At 43.1% G+C, this 22,888-nt stretch overlaps 2 protein-coding genes across 3 annotated transcripts in view; both read left to right on the forward strand.

The window, feature by feature from the left end:
• The first annotated feature begins 1,023 nt into the window (after positions 1-1,023).
• Positions 1,024-3,774, forward strand: fibinb (fin bud initiation factor b). The gene is made up of 3 exons (XM_079497133.1): positions 1,024-1,714; positions 2,774-3,204; positions 3,242-3,774. Exons 1-2 carry the CDS (start codon positions 1,425-1,427, stop codon positions 3,120-3,122), a joined length of 639 nt encoding a protein of 212 aa, XP_079353259.1. The 5' UTR covers positions 1,024-1,424; the 3' UTR covers positions 3,123-3,204; positions 3,242-3,774.
• Positions 3,775-13,863: 10,089 nt separating this feature from the next.
• Positions 13,864-22,888, forward strand: part of bbox1 (butyrobetaine (gamma), 2-oxoglutarate dioxygenase (gamma-butyrobetaine hydroxylase) 1) — a 72,720-nt gene continuing 63,695 nt past the window's right edge. The window contains exons 1-3 of one of the 2 annotated variants that reach the window (XM_079497218.1): positions 13,864-14,224; positions 16,952-17,121; positions 17,856-18,161. In XM_079497218.1, coding sequence (XP_079353344.1) covers positions 17,002-17,121; positions 17,856-18,161 — 426 coding nt within the window. In that variant the 5' untranslated portion in view covers positions 13,864-14,224; positions 16,952-17,001. The remainder of the gene's footprint in view (positions 14,225-16,951; positions 17,122-17,855; positions 18,162-22,888) is intronic. The other variant, XM_079497217.1, reaches the window with a different exon arrangement.

Here is a 22,888-nt window from a genome sequence, read left to right on the forward strand (position 1 = left end):
ATGAATACACTTGTTTAACAGATGTCCAACTCTCATTACTCCAAAAGGTTGCAATAACAGTTTTTTTCTTCTTCCTCAGAAGTAGGCTTTGGGGTCACTGTTTACATGGCAACGGATGGTTCACTACAGTGTTTCCCTATAACCTCTTTCCCTTGGAGCCCCCTTTCTAAGAAAGCTGAGACCCCCTCCCCCGCACGCACACACACACACGCGCACACACACACACACACACACACACACACACACACACCTCCAAACAAGACAAGGCATCATGGCCCCTAGTGTGATCTGCCCCGTCAAGAGGCCTGGACCCCACGTTGAAACATACTTACTACATGAGTGATACAACAGTGGAATATCTATATAATGAAACTATGCGTATACACTATCTAGAGTGATATGTCTACATAAAATGCTATCTTTAAATTACATAGGTCGTCAATAAGGCTAGGGCAAGTGCTACGGCAAATGCTACAGGCTAAGATGGAGTCTGAAGAGGTGGGTTTTCAGACTACAGCGGACAATACACACACACACGCACACACACACGCACGCACGCACGCACACGCACGCACGCACGCACGCACACACACGTAGGCTAGGCCTATAGGCTAAAGAAGTTAAATTCACAACTTTTCACAATCAAACAAATTTCAGCATAGCCTATTGCAAGAGTATTGCATGCTAAATTAAATAAATCTAATAATTTTCAAATTAAAAAAACAACAAATACATTTGCTTAAGAAGTAGAGAAAATAACACCTCTACAAAGCTCAGGCCTTTGTATATTGTATATTGTATATGTAAATTGGCTACTAATTTCTCTTTTCTTTTGAGTCTTTTAAGCTAAAAGGTTTGGGAACCATAGTGAGTGAGTGGTCTAACAACGTGCTTTCCAGTGCAGAGTGCAGGCTCCATGTGACGGAGGGGGGATGTAATTTGAGAGGAGAGGAGAGGAGAAGAGAAGAGAGGGGTATTATTAGCCAAAACCAAGCGCGGCACTTGAGGAATCCAGATTCCAGATGCAAGCAGGACTTTTAGGCAGAGCGACTGTGGGTACTGTCTTCTTCGCTAAACAAAGTATTTTCCAAACCGATGCTGGATGGATGGATAGGCTATTGAAATCCGCAACAAATGAAATAAGAATAGCCTAAAAACAACACGTCCACCTCGTGACGTAGAAGGACTATTATCTCTTTTTGCAGGAGGGGGATCTAAAGCCTGGGGATCTTCCTTTTAGTAAGAGGAGGAACATCAGACAACAAAGCGTCCACGGATCGCAGCTCATTCCGGGGTGCTTGGAAATGTTTGTTTTTCCCACGTTGGATTGGGATTAAATAGTTGCGTTTCGTTATTATTAGGGTTATTCGGTTGTGTTTTTTGTTCGTGCGAGAGTGTGAGAGTTTGGGGGGGACAGCAACATCATGATGGCTTTTGTTCACTTGAAACTAGTTCTGTGCGCCGCTGCGTTCTGTGCGCCCCTGCGGTGCTCCGCGGCGTTCTTCATGGGACCGTTGTACCCTGAGATGTCCAACGGGACCTTCCACCACTACTTCGTGCCGGACGGAGACTACGAGGAGAACGACGACCCGGAGTCGTGCCAGATGCTCTTCAAGATGACCGACGAGAGGAAATGCGGTCTGGACGAGGACCACGACTCCGTCATACGAGACGACTTCACCATCATCAAGCGGCAGATCGAGGACTCCGCCAGGTATGGGAGCAGTGGTGGAAAGTAACTAAGTACTTTTACTTAGGTACTGTACTTATAAGTACAATTTTTAGGTATTTGTAGCCTACTTTACTTGAGTATTTCCAATTTCCAGTACTTTTACTTCTACTCCACTAAATCTCGGAGCCAAAAACGTGTACTTTTACTCCACTACAATTATTTGAAAACTTTAGTTAGGCCCAGGCCTACTAGTTACTTTGGCGTTTTTTTATTTAATTTTAATTTAATTTTTAATTTAGAAAACATACATTAACCACTTCAACCCTATACATTCAAGATCTGCTATTTTACATTGATTTTGTACATTGATTTTTGTATAAAAAAAAAGTCGATCATACATCAATGATAGTCTTGATCTAAGGCTGGAACGATATGAGAATAGCACATGCAATGATGGAAGAAGCTCTACTCACTTTTTATATCTGAATATTGTGGCATGTGTGGTATTGCGATTAACGATATTATTATTATTATGATAATGAAGCTACCCTATGCTTAAAACTTAAATGCCACTTTTGTTAAATCACTTGAACCCCACAGCATCTCTATTCTGGGGGATAGTGGTAAGTGGTACTGAATGAATTTGCAGCCCAGCAAAAGCTGATTCATCCTAGTAGTGTATGGTGGAGGACATACACTTTTTTGATTGATTGGATTCTGACGTATTCGCATGTAAGTAAAAAAAAACGCGTGCATAATAGTCAAAAGGATGAACACAAAAAAACACTCAAAGGCTTATTTCCAATGTGGATCCTTTCAAAGATGGTTCAATACACAACAGTAATATAAATATAAAAGTGATACTGTATATCTCTAACTGATGTTACAATCCGGGCATAGTTATGAATGCCATCTTTTGTGTTAAGATTTTAAATTGGCCTTTCAGACCATGGACTTTTAGGAAGCCCATTCCACATGACAGCTGCTGAGAATAAGAACATGCTCTTGCTCTCACAGCTGTTCAATTGGCATCAGTCTAGCGCTTCCTCTGGTATAACACCTGATAATAACGCTTATCGTCCCACCCCTCTATACCGCCAGGGTGCTGGAGGGCATCGGCAAGAGCATCTCCTACGACCTGGACGGCGAGGACAGCTATGGGAAATACCTGAGACGAGAGACCACCCAGATCAGCGAGGCCTTCACCAACTCGGAGAAGTCCCTGCTGGAGCTGGAGGTGAAGTTCAAGCAGAGCCAGGAGACCGAGCTGAAGGAGGAGCATCGCATGAACGACGACTTCCTCAACATGGTGGTGCACACGCGCGACGTGCTCAAGGGCACGCTGGACACCTCCATGGGCCTCAAGGACAAACACGAGCTGCTGTCGCTCATCATCCGCAGCCACGGCACCAGGCTGAGTCGACTGAAGAATGAATACATGAAGTTTTAAAGAGAAAAAGTAGCTATAATTCCAACACACTCTCACAACCCGACATGCATCCTGTGACTTCTTGGGACAAACGTGACCAAACGTTTGAATGGAAGGGGGGTATCCTTGCCCGGGTGCAGTCCAGGAATGCGGATTTGCAGTTCTCAAACCCAAAACAGTTAAAACGACGGAAGCATGCTGTCTAAAGCGGACTTGAGCCACACAAGAGGCACCGGCGAGTCCACTTCAGCCGACTCAGCACCGTTCGAGTTAATGTCACGATAGGGACATTATCGTAACTCATATCCCCCTAGTCAACATACCCCCCCCCCACACTTCCGTCCCAAGAAGTCACCCGTTGGACGTCTTGGGAGTGAGAATGCGTTGATAATTCTAGCCTTGGATCAAGACGTCATCATCAGTCATTAATGACAGTCTTGTATCAAGGCTATACTATCATTCCAGGCTTTGTTTGTTTGCTCCCACGAAAAATGGGGGGCTGAGAAAATAATATGCAAGTTTATAATGTTCTTTTTTTGAACTTTTTAAAAAAAATTAGATGTGTGTGTGTCCATCGCGGGGGCAGATTGAAGCTGAAAATGGGTTCTCCTATCAGGGAAAAAGAAAATAGACTTCGCCTTAACCACTTAAACCCCAGCATCCTTATTGTGGCGAAAGCTGATGGAAAAGCTCCCAATGCGTCGCAACACAACGCGTTGTGAGCTTCTCGATCGGCTATTTTCCGTGAAAGCTTTCCCCACAATAGCAGGAAATAGAAGAAACATTAGTATAGAGCCCTGAGGGACGCCGGCCAAACACATAGGGTTTAAGTGGTTAATTTACATCTGATCACGTTCATTTGCAGTGGCCTGGTAGCTGATGTTGCCAGAGGTTTTGAAAGTGGGGTCTGGGGTATCAAAAATATCTAAAGTAGCAGATCTACAGGCTTGAAATGTGGTGCAAAACGGCACGTTTTTAGCTATTTCTGCTACTTTTAATGTTTTCAAATGTGAATCCTGAAAACAGTTTTGGACATATAAGGTTTCTACCCAATAGATAGAAGGTATCAGGGTCATATAGGACAGATCATTTTAAATGGGAGGTCGAGGGTCAAACCGAGGGTTTGTTACATGAAAAGGTGAATAAAAACCTTGGCTTAAGACCAGGGGTTCTCAACGTTTTTGGCCGGGGACCCCCGGAAATGCTTTGGCAATGTCTCGGGACCCCCGCCCCGCCCCCTCCCGACCCCCAATATAAATTGACTGCTACAATAACCTTAAACCATTTTGGGCGGGAACCCCTTTTGGTGTTTTAAGCATTGTTATAATTTAGCTATTGAAAAATAGCAGATCTACAAGCTCATAGCGCGCCACCGAGTGGCGCGCTACGAGCTTGTAGGTCTGCTATTTGAAAAATCGTGAAAATAAAATTTAAAAAAAATCTTTTTGTTTTTTCTTTTTTTTTTGAAAATAATTTGGGGACCCCCTAAAATAATTTGGCGACCCCCCGAGGGGTCGCGACCCACGGGTTGAGAACCCCTGGCTTAGACCAGTGATTTTCAAAGTGGGGTCCGGAGACCCCCGAGGGGTCCCTGGGTTCCGTGGGATCCCCGTCAAACCGAGGACCAGTTTAACCACTTGAGCCCTATTTTATAGCTACTTTCAAAATGTAGAGGAAAAATCCTACTGTGTCTGAGAACCACTGTCTTAGACTACTTCAAAATGACGGTTTATTATAGATCACTGGTGTATAATAATAACGTATAGATCACTGGTGAATTGCATGGTGCTACACATGGTGTAACTAGTGTGGTAAATGTAGTGGAGTCTATTCTAAAGTACAATATTTGCCTACCTCATATGTCCAAAACTGTTACTTTTCAGGATTCAATAATAATAAAAAAGTAGCAAAAGTAGCAGATCAACAAGCTCAAAAGCGTTGCTTCGTGACACATTTTGAGCTTGTGGGTTTTCTACTTTTGATGCTTTTGTGTGATGCTGTAGTACGATCAAGTAGGGCATTAATTTATGGAAAAACACAGAAACGTTACCCTCTGACACTCAGCCTGAATTTTCATTTTGTTTCAAATGCGAGACTAGCGATCCAGGGGCCATGGAGCCATGGCTCCATGGCTCCTGGCTCCTGGCTCCATGGCTCCTGGCTCCATGGAGCCAGGAGCCATGGAGCCATGGCCATGGAGCCAGGAGCCATGTTTCCATGGCTCCATGGAGCCAGGAGCCATGGAGCCAGGAGCCATGGCCATGGAGCCAGGACCCATGGAGCAATGGCCATGGAGCCAGGAGCCATGGAGCCAGGCTACAACAGACTAGCGATTCAGGGGCCATGGAGCCAGGCTACAACAGACTAGCGATTCAGGGGCCATGGAGCCAGGCTACAACAACGTAGAATATGGAGATTAGAGGTTTGAGCAGCGATATTCTCAAGTAGAGTTCACAAACTGTACCTAACTAAGTACAGTACTGAAGTAAGTGTACTTTTGTTACTGTCCGTCCACCACTCCATGGATCTGGTCTATTATATCATTCAAAAGGTGTTATCTAGACTCTAGAGGCTACAGTCTTTTCTGGCATGTCTACCAAATAAGAATGTTTTTTAGGAACTCAAGGAATGTTTACAGAAGATTATTTTTCCCTCAGTTTTGCAAGTGCTACGTCTAGGCCAGCTAACTTTGCACAATCCTTTGATGTTTTTATTTTCAATGTTAAAGATTGTGATGTTTAAATAAAAAGACTAATCACAGCGATCTCCAACCTGTGGGCCGGAGCCCACTGCCGGGCCGTGGGGATGTTGCGAGTGGGCCCCTATAAATAACTGGTAAAACACTAAAGATTGAATGATAATATAACATTAATATGAATAATTTAATGTCAAAGAAAATGTCATGGTATTTTCTTATTCTTTAAAACCTTGAAGAAATTGTTCACGCTGGCAGATACAAAGCTACACAGTGTTTTTGTAGCTTTGTATCTGTATAACTGAAGTTGAAACCAGCTGAACTTATTTGTAGCTTTGTAGCTACAAACATCAGATATATATTATTTTTATATCTTCATGTCGCTGGCTTGCTTCCATTGAAAACTAATGGTAGCTTGTATCTTTGTAGCTGCCAGTGTGAACGCAGCAAAATTGTGATACATATAAATACAGGAACTTAACGTTTACTAACGTTACTTCCATTGATCCAAGCCGGTACAAATCGATTGAAAATACACATGATCTGAAAACGTACATGGCCCACCACTTAATGGGTGGGCCATGGGAACCGCTGGGCTTAAATAAACGACTTATGGTGCTATTGTGCACACAGGCAATGTACGAAATCTAGGGGGCGATGTAAAGTGTATTATTGAAATAAATACTGTGAGTGTTGATATCTTTATTACAGAACACGTTAATATGTATTCATTGTTTAAAAATCATGTTTTTAAAAATAGAGCAAACGTATCTTATTCTTGTTTATCTTTGCAAAGATACGGTATATGGACAAGTTATACTTTGTCAGAGAAAGACTGCAGGCAGCATTACGTGGACTTAAAAAGTCAAACGCTAAACTTTTTGTGACGCTCTTCAGAACAGATGGTCTCTGTCTTGTCAAATAAAAGTGTTTGTGTTTGAACTGGAGTGTTCTTGTTCAACAGCATGTTCTTTGTGGCGTGTTAAGCATATTAAGCTGTGATGTCAGTTCAAAGCACGCAGCACCTGTCACCATGTTTCAACATTTCAAAGTGTTTAACGACGCCCTGAACTGTCGTGTGTGTACACAGTAATTGATGCCTGCAATGCGTGCTGCTTTTTCATGAGAAACTGAGAAAAGTTGGTGCTGTTTGTTTTGAACAGGTTAACAATACTTCAACAACAGCTATATGTCAAAGGCTGATTCATAATCATAAATCAGGTTTATTTACTTGTGTGGCTGTGTGTCAACATGGTGTGAGCTTGTAGATCAAAACTGCATATGGTAGTTCCTTGAAAAACAATGTTTACATGTTGGAAAACACACCTTGGTGTTAACTGCCAAGGTACAACGTTATAGTTGAGGAGCATAGGGATATTTTTGCGCTAATTCGTCTAAAAGCGCCAAACTTTGCACAGATGTAGCCCAGGGCATGCTCTAATGATTTAGCTAGGGCGCCCAAGCCGGCGACACAGTGGGAAAATCCATATGGCCACCATTGACAACTAGGGCAAAATGTTAAAAATGTCCTTATGCTTTAAGTAGCATGTGATGTGTCAAACTAGGGGGTTTTCATGATTCTGAATCCATTCCAAGCATTAGTTTTGGACGAAAAACACTGCTTGAGCTAAATGTGGCCATATCCACTTATACACAGTGGCTACCACAGGGTTGAAACTGCTGTAGCAAATACATGTCCTTGTTTTGCACATTAGAGGTACACAGTTAGTGGTCTGACAGTGACAGTGACACAAATATGGACCTGGAAGGGTTGAGTTGTTGTTGCTGTGTAGGCTACAGAATATTAGCAGCATGACAATTTTGGAATTAATATTAGAACATTTTCAGAAAACTTAGTTCAGTATTTAGGTGTTTTTAGAATCGGCCTCAGTCCTAAATGGGTATTCTCTGTACATATGTCTGTAATCGGCCTCAGTCCTAAATGGGTATTCTCTGTACATATGTCTGTAATCCGCACGTAACTCGCGAACCGTTCGACCCACCAACATTTTACACACGTGTTCCACGCCACCACAGGGAGTAGAGTGCCCGGTGTCGAGTCGGTCAGAACTACCACAAAAGGCTCTGGTACAGGGCTCTGCCAGTGGACCTACAGTAATGAGCCTATAAGTCCCCTCACCTGTAGAATTCCCAGCCTCTGCCTCAGCCAATTGATTGCTGTGGCAACCCCACACCTGCCATTTGATTACTTAACCAGTCCACTTTTCACAGTCAGTTTGCAGTGCACTCTTCAGACACTTTTCACAGTCAGTTTGCAGTGCACTCTTCAGACACTTTTCACAGTCAGTTTGCAGTGCACTCTTCAGACATCTCCATTATGGACACAAAAGGGACACGGACAGACGGTTGCTATGACAACTGGTATTTCATACTAGGTTCCCAACTTGCATTGTTCCCAAGTAGACTGGTGGCCAACGGGCACAGGTCTAGTATACTATAATTCAATGACCCTTGGACTCACAGGGGTCTAAACGTGGCCCCTTCCTTTGTTCCCTCCTACACCAAATCTATTTGGGTTAAAATAGCCGATCTACCAGCTCAAAATGGGTTGCTTGTAGATTGGCTTTATTTTTGCCGAATTCCCGCCTATTATGACATGCCCAGCAAAGGCAAGGGATGCTAGGGTTTGGGCAAGACCTACGCTGAAAAGACTATCAGCAGAAGTTGCAGGATTTTAGCGGAAGTATCGCCCAAGGAAATGACGTTGATGCTTTACAAATCAGTTTACATTCTCCGCGAATGAAACAAGTGTTGTGATTGGTCGGGAAAATATCGTATCCGGGGGAAATACATCTGGCGGATATTCCGGAGGATACGTCCGCCGATAGCTTCTCTGCCTTACGTTGTGACCAGGCTCTTCTTTTCGCAGAAAAGTAAGCCTGGGACCGAGGCTAGGGTTTAAGTGGTTAATGGTGGTGATGCTAGGCTTTAATTGGTTAATTAATGGTGGTGTAGTACAGCAGATAACAGGCATATTTTGGGAGAATTATTCACATGGTGATACGTGAAATTTGGTACAAATCATCTTTGAAGGTCGACTTAAGAAACCAAGCCCCTTGAAAATCAAAGATGGCGGCCATTTATTTCAAGATGGCCACCAAAATTAGACTGATTTTTCATTTCAGCATACCGGTTATACTTTTGTGATGTTAATCACCAAGTAGCACTCCCATAGTATGTTTCTGAACATTTTCAAATGGAGTTAACATTTCATCTACAGTAAATGAAAACATTTCAAAAACACGCCATAAAGTGAAGCAGACAACGGAGAGTAATTCAAATGGTGATACAAACGGGGAATTTTGTACAAATCAACTCTTCTTTTTTTTTTAGATCACTAATTTAGGAAAGCGAGCCGCGTCCTTGGAAAGCCTACTGTAGGCGAGCAGTGAGCTCAGAGAACAAGATGACACCAGGCAGGGTCCCCACGACATGTTCTGAAGTTTTTCACTGTTGGGTGGAAACCAAACTATTACTTTTCAGGATTCAAATTCAAAATGATCAAAAGAAGCAGATCTACAAGATCTACAAACGTGTTGCTTCAAGTCACGTTTTGAGCTTGTAGATACTTTGGATGCTTTTCTGTGACGCTGTAGTATGATCATTTATTACTTTATGGAGAAAAGAAAGTACGTTTAAATATGGATGTTTCTGCCCAACAGCAACAAGATACGTATACATTTGCTTTATAGTTTGCTTTATTTGTTTATTTGGATGGGACAGCACATAGTAATGGCTAATATCCACATCTCATATGATGTAATGTAAATACACCGGATTTAGAAAAGGATGCTCATTTCCATCCGTAGTCATAAGACAATGTAGACAGGCGACAACAACATAAGACAATGTAGACAGGCGACAACAACATAAGACAATGTAGACAGGCGACAACAACATAAGACAATGTAGACAGGCGACAACAACGAGAGGCAGAGGTAGATGCATGAGGGAATACGTGAGTCATAGATAAACAAAGGCCAGGGCAGGAACAGGCTGTGTTCTGGACATACGATCGGGTGATAAGGCCAAAGATTGGGCCTTTGTTTGGGCCTGCAGGATCTTTGATAAAGTGGAGCGCATGGCGTCACAACTATATCTCTACACATGCTGCTTACAACAGCTACTGGAATTAATCAGATATGATTCAGCACAGCTACTGCAGGGTGGAGGTCACAGCTACTGCAGGGTGGAGGTCACAGCTACTGCAGGGTGGAGGTCACAGCTACTGCAGGGTGGAGGTCACAGCTACTGCAGGGTGGAGGTCACAGCTACTGCAGGGTGGAGGTCACAGCTACTGCAGGGTGGAGGTCACAGCTACTGCAGGGTGGAGGTCACAGCTACTGCAGGGTGGAGGTCACAGCTACTGCAGGGTGGAGGTCACAGCTACTGCAGGGTGGAGGTCACAGCTACTGCAGGGTGGAGGTCACAGCTACTGCAGGGTGGAGGTCACAGCTACTGCAGGGTGGAGGTCACAGCTACTGCAGGGTGGAGGTCACAGCTACTGCAGGGTGGAGGTCACAGCTACTGCAGGGTGGAGGTCACAGCTACTGCAGGGTGGAGGTCACAGCTACTGCAGGGTGGAGGTCACAGCTACTGCAGGGTGGAGGTCACAGCTACTGCAGGGTGGAGGTCACAGCTACTGCAGGGTGGAGGTCACAGCTACTGCAGGGTGGAGGTCACAGCTACTGCAGGGTGGAGGTCACAGCTACTGCAGGGTGGAGGTCACAGCTACTGCAGGGTGGAGGTCACAGCTACTGCAGGGTGGAGGTCACAGCTACTGCAGGGTGGAGGTCACAGCTACTGCAGGGTGGAGGTCACAGCTACTGCAGGGTGGAGGTCAAGTGTGTCTAATATATTACAGTAATACTATTAAATATCGTCCATCAGATGGAAACCTCACATATCCAACACTTTTACTTTCCAAGATTCAAATACAAAAGTATCTGATCTACAAGCTCAAAATGTGTCACTTTGCGCCACGCTTCAAGCTTGTGGATCTGCTGATACGTCAGTGTGACGCTGCAATCTGATCAGTAAGCATTCATTGACAAAAAAACCCCACAAAGGTTAGAATATGGAGATAAGAGATTGTTTCCTGACAGCAACGATATCTAGCGCCTTTGTCCAAATATAAAAAATAAAGCTTTCAGCACCATCCATGAAGGTACTGGGTCGCACACAGTGGCAGAGTGAGTTTTTTCTCTTTTATTGGACCTTTACATCATGTCAATAGAGCCTTCATCAGTGCGGCATGAAGTGACGAGATGTGAGCTTATACGGACACAAGCATGTCCGTGGCGTGGCAAGACTGTCTATGTCTGTGGCCCATTTTATTTATTATTTACTTCGGAAAATGGTGCAGGAAAAGATCAAAAACAGTTCTGTTGAGAAGGATTGTATTTGCTACAAAAGCAAAGGAGGGTAGAACTGGACGAGTAAAGCTTGCTGAAAAAGGTTTTCACCATTGAGAGAAAGTGTTTCAAAGTGTATCAATATATAACTATATATTGTTCATGTTAATGTTCGGGCCTCTTGAAAACTCTAGTTTTCGCTGGCTGCCGGGCGTGGCTGCACTAATAACTTCGGGGCAGGCCCGTCTAGAGTTTAAATGGACAGGTATCAGTCAAAAGGGAGACATCGAAGAGGAAGGATGGATGGATGGGGAATTTCAGAACAGGTTCTGACATATATCCAATACCAATATTGTTGACATCAGGGATCTCCATATATGGGCTTAATTGCGACAGTAGGTCGCATTTATGATCCCTGAATTACTATCATCCCTGATGATGTCATAGTGATGTCACGAGACCTGGGCACAATATATGGGGGCTTTCCCCATGTATGGGGATTTTGAGTGACTGACGGACAAAAAACAATTCCATAGTGTGGAGTGTTATTGCGACCTTCGGTCGCAATAACACTCCACAATCATAATCCGTGTAAACCCTTGACCCAACACAGTTTGGGCGTCCACAATCTCGGCTTAGAACTTTGTTCACCTTCAGAGGTGAACTTTGATCAGTCAAAGTTAGGAGCCCTTGCATTAAACTAGATGTGACAGATTAATTCCTTTACATGCTGTCATGACCATTATCTATGAATTATCATGAATGTACAGGTACTGTACATGGTGGTTTTGACTCTTATCTTCCTTTTCCACTATGCAAGGTGAATATTTTCTCATCATGATAAGATGTCTCATCAAGATGTCACAACTATCGAAGCTATACATTATCAAAGTAAATAGTTTAGGTTTTTGGTCCGGTATGTACAGTATAGAACTGGTAGAACTTGAATCTCCTCCTGACGTCAAGTAACAGTCCTCTGAAAACCAGCAATCTCTATAATAACCATATAGGACACGCACACACTCACCTCTGCACCTAAATGTCCCTTTGCTCATTGTAATATGCGATGGAAGCACTGATTTTTGTACTGACCCAATTATTGAAATACCAAATATGGAATAGACTTTCACCACACCACATTTAATGACCACCTGGTGGTCTTGAGGTTTTCTTGTCTAAGTAAATTGACTTCTTTTTTTCAATAACTATTTTTTTTAAATGTGCAGCACATTAATTGGCATAGACACTATGGTACATTATGAGTTTATTATGTATTTCTGGTAAAATAAATAAATATATATATTACTTTCTATAATAACCAGCTCAGTAGCCTTGTGGTTAGAGTGTCCGCCCTGAGACTGGGAGGTCGGGGTTCGATCCCCGGCCGGGTCATACCAAAGACTCTAAAAATGGGACCCAGTGCCTCCCTGCTTGACACTCAGCATCAAGGGTTGGATTGGGGGTCAGTCCCTGCGACATACTAGCATCATTTCCAGGGGGTGTACTTGTACATCAAGCTGCCTCACGCTACAGAAACAGGAGATAGGCTCCTGCCCTATGGGCCTCATGGCTCGGCAAGGCTACTTACTTACTTACTTACTTTCTATAATGTCTGTCTGTGGAAAAAATGAAATATTGAATTCAAGATATTTTAACAAAATTGTAGGCCTACAATGCAACGTGACAGTATAGTATACAATTTAAAAATAGACTCTAACTTGAAATGATTTAAACTGAACATTATGTCTAAGCCCTATAGAGACATGTTCAGAATTTAAATCATTTCAAGTTAGAGTCTATATTGGGCTATTCGTTTTGGAGCCAAAGCATTAGGGACTAGGGGCGTAAAAAAGAAAGAAAAAAAGTAAACAATCACCCTCTTTTTTAACACCTGTGACACAGTAAGCTTAAAATGGATCAGTCTGACAGTTTTAGCACATGGTCGTGGACACATGCATTACCCCATGCACCTGTCTAGTTTACCTCATCGATTTTATAGGTGTGAAGTACAAAAGTAGCCCATTTCATTAACACCTCTCACTCTCAGCTACTGGATATGGACATGATATAGGTCTTTGGTTCTCGAAGTGTGGTCCGGGGACCCCTAGGGGTCCTTGGAGGGGTTCCAGGGGGTCCCCAGCAAAATGTGTTACCATGGCTATATAAAAGATGTTAAAAAATAGCAGACATACTAAGTGTACGGACATGTTGATGACCCCTGATAAGAATTGTCAATAAGACAAAATACAAGACATAAAGCAGTTTCCTACAATGGAAATTGTGTTACACATATTGACTGTGTAATAATGTGCATAACAAAACCCCACACTAAACTCAACGCTTGGCAATTCACCTGCTTCTGATTGTGTCCAAGCATCCAAGCAATGCACCACAACAAGTCCACAACCGTTCAAGAAGAAATGATAACAGATTGAATAAAAGTAGATGTATTCGTCACTTCGTGTTCCTACAAAAGTAGGGCATGTTTATTGAAATGATGATGTGGCAGATTCCACTAGACTGTGTCCCCCACCCACATGCATGCTGCTATAAGCCTATAGAGCCAAAACAACACTGAATAGGCTATACACACATTGACATCATGTGACATGCCCGTTTATTGCCATTTAGGAAATGTGGGGCAGCATGTGTTCTCACTGAGCTGCAGCAGCCTAAAATAAACATGGGAGTTCATCAGATCCGAGTGAATTAAAAACGCTATACGAATGAATGTGTTACAATGTTTCCGCGCCGCGTCTAGACGGTTCTCATCCGGTCACGTGGTAATGAAACGTGTTGAAGTCATTCGTTCCAACATCAGGGGAAGTGTATCAAAGTTCATCCACGCTGGTCAGTGTGTGGTTATGTCATCACATCACACACATGCCGGGACCTTTCACCTACTTTGTGACACTGTTATTATCCAGCGCAGCCGGTTGAGTTTGCGTGTAGCGTGTGTGTGCGTGTGTGTGTGCGTGTGTGTGTGTGTGTTTGTGTGCGCGACATACATTACACACACTGTTGACGTGCGGAAGGAAGACCATCACAGGGAGGTAATTGGACTTACATGTTCTCTGTTTTGTGTTTTTTTGTGTTTTGATCGGCACGAAAATAACTGCATTGGCTTTAATATATGGTGATTGTCAACATAAGGTTGTTGGGAAAGAAGAGAGATCTAGTTTGGTAGTTTATAGCGAGGATCAGGCACACACATGTGACAACATGTAGACAGACAGCTATATAGCCGGCTTATTGCCATAGTTACACAAATAAACAACAAATAGTGCACCGGCGTTGTTTCTGACGCGAATTGTTTCATCTGTAACGTGAATCTGCGCGCGTTTTGTTCCGTGGCAATCTATCGTTCACTTCAATGTGTGTGTGTGTTGGTTTAACGGTATCTGGAGTAACAACAATAACACATTGAATTGGATATAAGCTAAAGCTATGTTCTCTCACTAGCTCTTTATTATGGTCAGGAATGTAGCACGTGCTACGACATTAAAGATGAAAGGATTAACACAAAACAATGTCCTGTTAGGCTGTTTCCAATTATGTATTCAATTCATCAGCATAACATTAACACAATAATATAGGCCTATGTCCCCATGGGGAAGTATAAATTGGCTATGAACCTAAGTTCAGATAACCATTGTTTATGATTCGAACCCTGGCTACATGCAAGCAAAATTGCTTTAATCTGCAGTATATAATTGAGCATAATCACTGGGGGATATTTGTCTTGCATGCTGTTGCTACAGATTCAGAAGCCCCATTCATTATAGTAGCCTACCCTATGAAGCCCCATTCATTATAGACCTACCCTATGAAGCCCCATTCATTATAGACCTACCCTACAATTTAAAGTTACTAGACTGGTGCCTGAGTCCGTAATGTATCCGTGTCAGAGTACCACCCGGTCCACCCATCTGTCGGTGTCCCTTTTATGCCCATATATGGAGATATGCATATATATGAATGATATGGAGATAGCATCTTATGTAGACTTCGATAGCATTCTATGTAGACATATAGCACTATATACTGCATAGTTTCATTATATTCCACTGTTATGTTCTTAGCTTACGTATGATTCACGATAACTACTTTTTTATGTATAGGCCTATGATGTATTTCCATGTTTTTGTTTTTGCCTAATGTAAATCGCTCTGGTTTAAGAGTGTCTGCCTAAATTGTAAATTGTGTAAATTATGGAGTGTTAAGGTCCCCACACACCGAGCGCGTTTTTTGGATTTCTAGCAGCGTTTCTCCATCGGTTTTCTGAAAAACGCGCCCAGTGTGCAACCACCTTTTAATGTCGGAACAGGCCAGCTCCATATACAGTATTGACCCTGGGCAGGGGCCCTGTCCAGAGCCCGGGCAGAGGTCTTTTGTGGCAACCGTGGGTCCGACAGACCCGACACCGGGCACTGCACTCCCTGTGGGGGTGTGGAACGCGTGTGTCGAATTTGAAGTCGGTGGGGCGAACGGTTCTTGAGTTAGCCGTACACACGTACGTACAGACGTAGAGAGGCATGGTGCATTTGTAGATAGATAAGATTAGATTAGATGAATAGATTTATTCAGGAATCTGTTTTATTATTCATCCAAACAGCTGAGGAAGCTATATGTTGAGGTATTAAGTCACCTCAGCCGCTATACATGCATTGGAATGAATATATTTGATGATGTGACATTGTAACATTATTTGCTGTACACAGTTGTCAGTTAAAATGAAAAGGGTACATACAGTGCACAATTAACTAGTATAGTAAGCACACACATGGGGTTAAATAACCGCCATAAAAGAGCACCTGTCTGCAATTTACAACTGGACCTAGTCTTCTAGCTTGACACAGACAGCGTCAAACTAGAAGACTTGTGTCAATGACACCCCGGTCCCCAACCCACCCCCGCAATGTTTTCTGTACACATGGTTTTGTTGCGCCTATAGAGTGTATGCGCGCGACATCATCATCAAACCCGGAAGTTATGCAGGAATGCATACTGAGTGGCAAAAAACTACTTTCTGGCCTTGACAGCCCATACATCCAAAAAGAGAAGTCATATCTGATTGCATTAAACAACATTAAACAATGTTAAACTCACTTTGCCTGTTGCTTTGCCACTCGATTTGCCACTCGATGTGCCATTCACTTTAAGCATGCGCATACCCTCTATAGTGGTCACGATTTCTTTTTTCGTATGTTATTGCATGTCTTTAAGTATGTATTCTTGCATCGATTACGTTCAACTCTGCAAGGCACTTAACACAGGATTTTTTCTTAGAATTGGACGGGATGATTTAGATCGCGAGATATTAACGTTTTAAGATTTTCGTTGTCGTCAGCTAAACAGGGGGGGGGACATTTTCGATGACATCCCACTGTTGTGCAACATCGAGGATTGCGCAACAGGCACTCCTAGGCTGTGGAGCGATGCGATCGGTTTTCATATCAATAAACTTTTTGGATAAAACGTCATCCTGGGCGATGGGTGTTACTAATAGAAAGGACGGTGAACTTCGTCCTGGGCGATTGGGGTGTTAACATCATTGTATAACCTTTGTACTTTTTGTACAGTATCGAATTATTCAATCAATCAATTAATTCATCAAATTATCTCAGAGACTCTTAAATTGGCGCTATACCGGCCACCCCTACATTCCACCCGCTATAGCCAATCTACTCGCCCATCACATCTTGATTATGACGTTTATGTAATTCTATATATTTTGTCATTTGTCTTTCTCTTTCTGCTATACGTTCATATTCACGGAGACAGTCTGACACCGCTGAAGCTATACAGGAAACACTCCAGATAAGACAGAATGGCGAGTGCATTGTTGACGAGACGCGTCCTGCCAGCCATGCTGCAGAGGAGCAGGTCTGTGATGACCTGCCAGGCTCTGAAGACCCTGTGCAGACCACCATCCTCACCCTGGGCACGGGTACGCCTATCACAGTTATACAACTAACCTTTCTAGTTAGTACAGTATATACAATGGTGGTGTATATTGTGGTGTGCAGCATTAGATGGTGTCAAAGGTCATGTCTCACCTATAGACACAAGATCTGACACGAATTTGACCTGATGGTCAAAGATTAAATTCATCCCCTGAGCAAGCAGGCTAGTAGCTCAATGGTAAAACATGTCATCACTTGCGAAGGAAACCTAACTAACCATCAACTATTTCAAACCATGTGCAACCCAGATTTGGCACAAACAAGGGACTAAATTAATTTAGCTCCTATGCCACCAAAATGTGGAACGCCCTACCAACGTTCATTAAGACATGCAAATCCCTTGACTCCTTCAAAACCGCTCTCAAAGGGCACCTACGGATGGCTGCAATTCGAAACTGGCCCCCGTAAAATCTGAATCCCCCACCCACCCCTTTTTCCCCTCACTGTATATTTTTTCTTTTCCCTTTTTACCTCCTTTATGAAGATGATTTCCTGTTTTTTGGCTATATAGATAGAAGTGTATATTTGTATGTCTCTAAATGTTATGATGAATTGAACAAGGTGGACCCTCTTGTAAACAAGTCTAGTGCTTTATTGTTCGTCCACTCACAGTTAACAGTTTTTATTATTGAGTTGTGCTTGAAATGTACTGTAATTCTGCAAACTGTTAATACATACTTCAATCAATCAATCAATCAATGGTGACAACGACCCTTAGGCACCGACCGTTCCTGCACCACCCTCCTGTCTGACGCCATGTGTCCAGTTTCGTGGGCAGCAGACGCAGGCGGCCGCCCCCCTCCCGTCCACCGGAGGGGTGAGACAGGCCCGGATCCTGGACGACGAGAGGCTGCTGGAAGTGGAGTGGGAGGACGGGGGGCAGAGCCTCTACCCGTTCACCTGGCTCAGAGACAACTGCCCGTGTCCACAGTGCACCCTGCATTCAGCCCAGGCCCGCAGTCTGCTGCTGTCACAGCTGGACGTGCACACGGGGATAGACGCCGTCCAGGTCGCCGACAACAAGGTGGGTTCAGGTCCCTTTATTGTCTCCACAAGACCGAAGGCATGGGGAGACGTATGTTTTGCACTCTGTCCGTCCGCACGTCTGTCCGCCCGTGTGTGTGTGTGTGTGTGTGTGTGTGTGTGTGTGTGTGTGTGTGTGTGTGTGTGTGTGTGTGTGTGTGTGTGTGTGTGTGGCTGGGCCATGTAATAAGGATGCCCTCAAACCGCCTGCCTCGCAGAGTGCTCTATGGTCAACTACACCATGGTCGGCGCTTTGAATATTGAATCAAGCAATTAAAGGACCACTTCACCACTTTTCAACTTCTCTTCCTATAATTGGTCCTAACTAATGTTCATGAAATACCACCATTTTTTCCTACTCAGTCTGTGTCTCATAGGAAGGCTGTGGGCAGTTCAGAAACCCGTCCACCAGTGACATCATCGATGGTGAATCCAAGCTAATAGAAACGACAGGCTTTCTTTTCCTGAAAAGTTGCAATGCAAAAGTTGAAGCCACCGTTCTCACGATAATACAAATCTAAATATATTTTAAAACAAATCTTGTTTAAAAAAACAAAATCTGCCTAATGATGATGTCACTGGTGGACGGGTGTCCGGACTGCCCAAAGCCCTCCTATGAGACACAGACTGAGTAGGAAAAAATGGTGGTGTTTTATCATGAACATTAGTGAGGACCAATTATATGAAGAGATGTTGAAAAGTGGTGAAGTGGTCCTTTAAGGTTAAATTCTCCTTAAGCAGGTGTATTTGTATTGTCATACAATGACAAAAACTTATCTACACACTACAGTAATATCATATATATATATATATATATATATATATATATATATATATATATATATATATATGTTAGGTCTGACTCTAGGCTATTATTTCTTATCACGTCCACCTGCAGTACAATGACATTCCTGTGCTTAAAGTCTCCGACAAGACAAACGTGCTTCCACTGCATGAAACGGGGGGGAGTTTTCTATTTATTATTATTCTTTTATTGACCTTGATTTATTCAGGGAAGGCGGTTGAGAGGACACCCTGAGTACACCATAATCACAACTATAATATATAATAAATAGATGATTATTATATGAACAGCATTAAAAACATCACAATGCAGATAAATAAGGGCTACGCAAAGAATGTGCAGTCCTTATGTAATGCAGCCTCAAGTTTTTTTTGATTGATTGAAGAATTTATTAACAGTTTGCAGAATTACAGTACATTTCAAGCACAAACTCAATACAAAGGCTGTTAACTGTGAGTGGACGACCCAATTAAGCATTACACTTGTTTCCAATAGGGTCCACCATGTTCAAATCATCAAAACATTTAGAGACGTACAAATAGACACTTCTATAGACAGAACAGGAATTCATCATAAAGGAGGTAAAAAGGGAAAAGAAATATATACAGTGAGGGGAAAAAGGGGGGGGCGGTGGGGGGGGATTCAGATTTTACGGGGGCCAGTTTCGAATTGCAGCCATCCGTAGGTGCCCTTTGAGAGCGGTTTTGAAGGAGTCAAGGGATTCGCATGTCTTAATGACAGTTGGTAGGGTGTTCCACATTTTGGTGGCATAGGAGCGAAAATAATTTAGTCCCTTGTTTGTGCCGAATCTGGGTTGTACATGGTTCGTTGCACTCCCTCTGGTGTTGTGGGTGTGGACTTCGTTAACATTAAGGAAGTATCTAGACAGGTACATGGGTATCTTGGTGGTGTATCGAATCTTGTGGACCAGACCCATTGCAAGATGCTGTACTCTGTCGTCGACCCTAAGCCATTCCAGCCTGTCGAAGTGGGCAGGGGTGAGGTGGGTTCGGGGGGCTAGATCAAGTAGGAGCCTGACCAGTTTGTTTTGGGAAGTCTGGAGCCTGGTTTTAAGGGCCTTTGAGGTGCTGTGGTACCAGGAGGTGCATGCATAGTCAAAGAAACCCTGTACAAGGGCTCCTGTTAAGGTCTTCAAGGTGTTTTTGTTGACCAGTGAGGAGATCCTGTAGAGGAATCTTGTTCTATGGTTGACTTTTTTGATTACGTTGGTGGCCATTTTATCACCGGAAAGATTAGCCTCCAGGATGGAACCTAGGTAGGTAATTTCATCTTTACGTGTGATAACATTGTCACCCACTCTAACCAAGAAGCCATTTGCCTTGCTGAGATTACTAATAGAGCCAAAGAGAATGGATTCAGTTATTCCCAGGTGTAAAGATAGTTTGTTATCAGCGAGCCAGGTGCAGATTCTACCGAGTTCAGAGCTGAGGGCATTTTCAACCTGCAGTTTGTCCCTGTCCGAGACCAGCAGTGCTGAGTCATCTGCGAACAGGAACAAGTTGCAGTCACAAGCTGAAGTCATGTCGTTTACATATATTAGGAACAGTAGAGGTCCTAGTATGCTTCCTTGTGGAACGCCACAGCTCACTGGGAGGGGGGGGACAGTGTTCCGTTCACTTCCACCATCTGTTCTCTCCCCTCCAGGTAGGATTGCATCCAGCTCACTGATGTGCTATCGAAACCAATTGCTTTTAGCTTGTTAACCAGTATGGAGTGATTCACGGTGTCAAAAGCCCTTTGGAGGTCCAGCATGACCATGCCGCAGTATTTGCCAGCGTCCACCTCTTGTTTGATGTGGTCGCTCAAATAGAGAAGGCATGTGTCAGTGGAGTGGGATGTTCTGAAGCCAGATTGGAACTCGTACAATAATTTATTAGTGGCAAGATACTTTTCAACCTGTTCATAGACTATTTTTTCCATCACTTTCGAGATGGAACTAAGAATAGAAATAGGGCGGTAGTTGCCGGGGTCTAATTTACTCCCTTTCTTGTGCAAGGGGGTTACTTTGGCCAGTTTGAAATCTTGGGGGACCTGTCCCTGTTTGATGGAGAGGTTTACTATGTGGGTCATGATTGGAGCTATAGAGATGGCTGAGTCTCTGAGAAATTTGGAGGGAATGTTGTCATGGCCTGTGGCCTTGTGGGGTTGGAGGGCACTCAGTTTCTTAATTACCTCATCAGTTGTTACCATAACTAGTTTAAAATCGTCTTTACAAACACCTAGGTTTCTGTAGAAGGTTGTAATGTGCTCTACACCAAAGAGCCCAGAGTGGGAGGGCAGTTTGTTAACCAGAGTTGTTGCTATGTTTGTAAAGAAGATATTCAAGTAGTTGGCCACATCAAGGTTGTCAGTGATGAGAGTGTTGTCCGATTTGATGTTTATGTTTGAAAATCTGGTTTTTAGTTTCTGACCATAGCCTAGTTGATTGTTTAGTAGCTTCCAGAGCTCATGAGGATTGTTTTTGTTTTCCTGAGCTTTATCATTAATGAAGTTACTTTTAGCTGATTTGGTCATGGCAGTTACATTGTTTCTTAGCTTGATTCGTTGGGTATTTAGGTTGTTCAAACGAGCTTGGCGAACACTGTCGAAGCGCTTGGCTTGCTTTGACTTGCATTTTAGAAATTCAGAGCATTTTTTGTCTCTGGCTTTCATTGCAGCCAGTATGTCCGAATTCATCCATGGTTCCGAGCGGGTTTTGCCCCTCGTGGTTCTCAAAGGAGCCATGTTGTTCAGTACTGATGTAAATTTGGTTTTGAAGCCAAGCCAAGCTTCTTCGACAAGTGTGCTTTTAAGCTCATCGGACCAATCCAGACTCTCCAATACTTGGTTAAAAACCTCACTAGAGTAGGTTTTGAGGTCCCTTGATATGACTGTTTTGTGGCAGCCGGTCTTACGTTTTTGTATTTTGCGGGTACAGAATATCATAAAATGATCACTAAGCCCACATACAATAACCCCTTTCTTGGAGATTCTGGATTTGTCCGAGGACAGAATGAGATCAATGACAGTTTGAGTAGAATTACACACTCTAGTGGGTTGGGTAATTAGCTGACTGACACTATGTAGATCACAGAACTTACTGAATGACTTAAACACAGGTGCTTCCTTACGTTGCATGTCTGTGTTGTAGTCCCCAATCAGGATTTTCTCTACACATTCCTCCTCAGCTAAGCACCCCTCAAGTATATCATAGAACCCATGTTGGTCAGGCGGTCTGTAGACGGTGCCCACTAATACCGATTTAGCCTTTTTGAAAATTAATTCAACCCACACAGTTTCAATTTCATCATGCTGTAACACCCTCAATGTATATGGAGAGCAGTTTCAGAGAGTCCTGGAGTGTGTTCCATTTGCCTGCCTGGGGCATAAAAGATGAAAGCAGCCTTTCCTTGTTCATTGTTCATTCGTGGAATGATAACACAATTTAAGAAAGATTGACTTAAAGAATGCCCCTATAGCTAGCAGTGTAGTATAGATGCTATTAAAATGATCAATATGGCTTTGCCATCAAGTCTCTCCAGATGCATCAATAAACATGCACTCGATGGCTGAGAGTGGAGCTACTTCATCTCATGTAGACATAAAACCTGTGTGTCTCACAAGCACGCGGTAAGCGTCTGAGGGTGAACTGGGAATTCACAATTGTCATAACACCCAGTGAAAAGAAACGTGTTGCCATGTCTGGTTATTATTAATAAGTGACTTTGGACTTGTTTTTGTAAAGCAGCTTGCAAAAATTGTCACTGTTTATTCAATACCTTTTTGAAAATAGCAGATCTACAACATTATGAGCTCGTAAATAGTCTATACTTTCAAATGTCCGAAGCATATAATAATAATAATAATAATAATCCTAACCTCACAGAAACTATTGGTAACTCTAACCTTAACCCTAACCATAA

The sequence above is a fragment of the Electrona antarctica genome (genome assembly GCF_951216825.1).
Source record: "Electrona antarctica genome assembly, chromosome: 3".
NCBI lineage: Eukaryota > Metazoa > Chordata > Actinopteri > Myctophiformes > Myctophidae > Electrona > Electrona antarctica.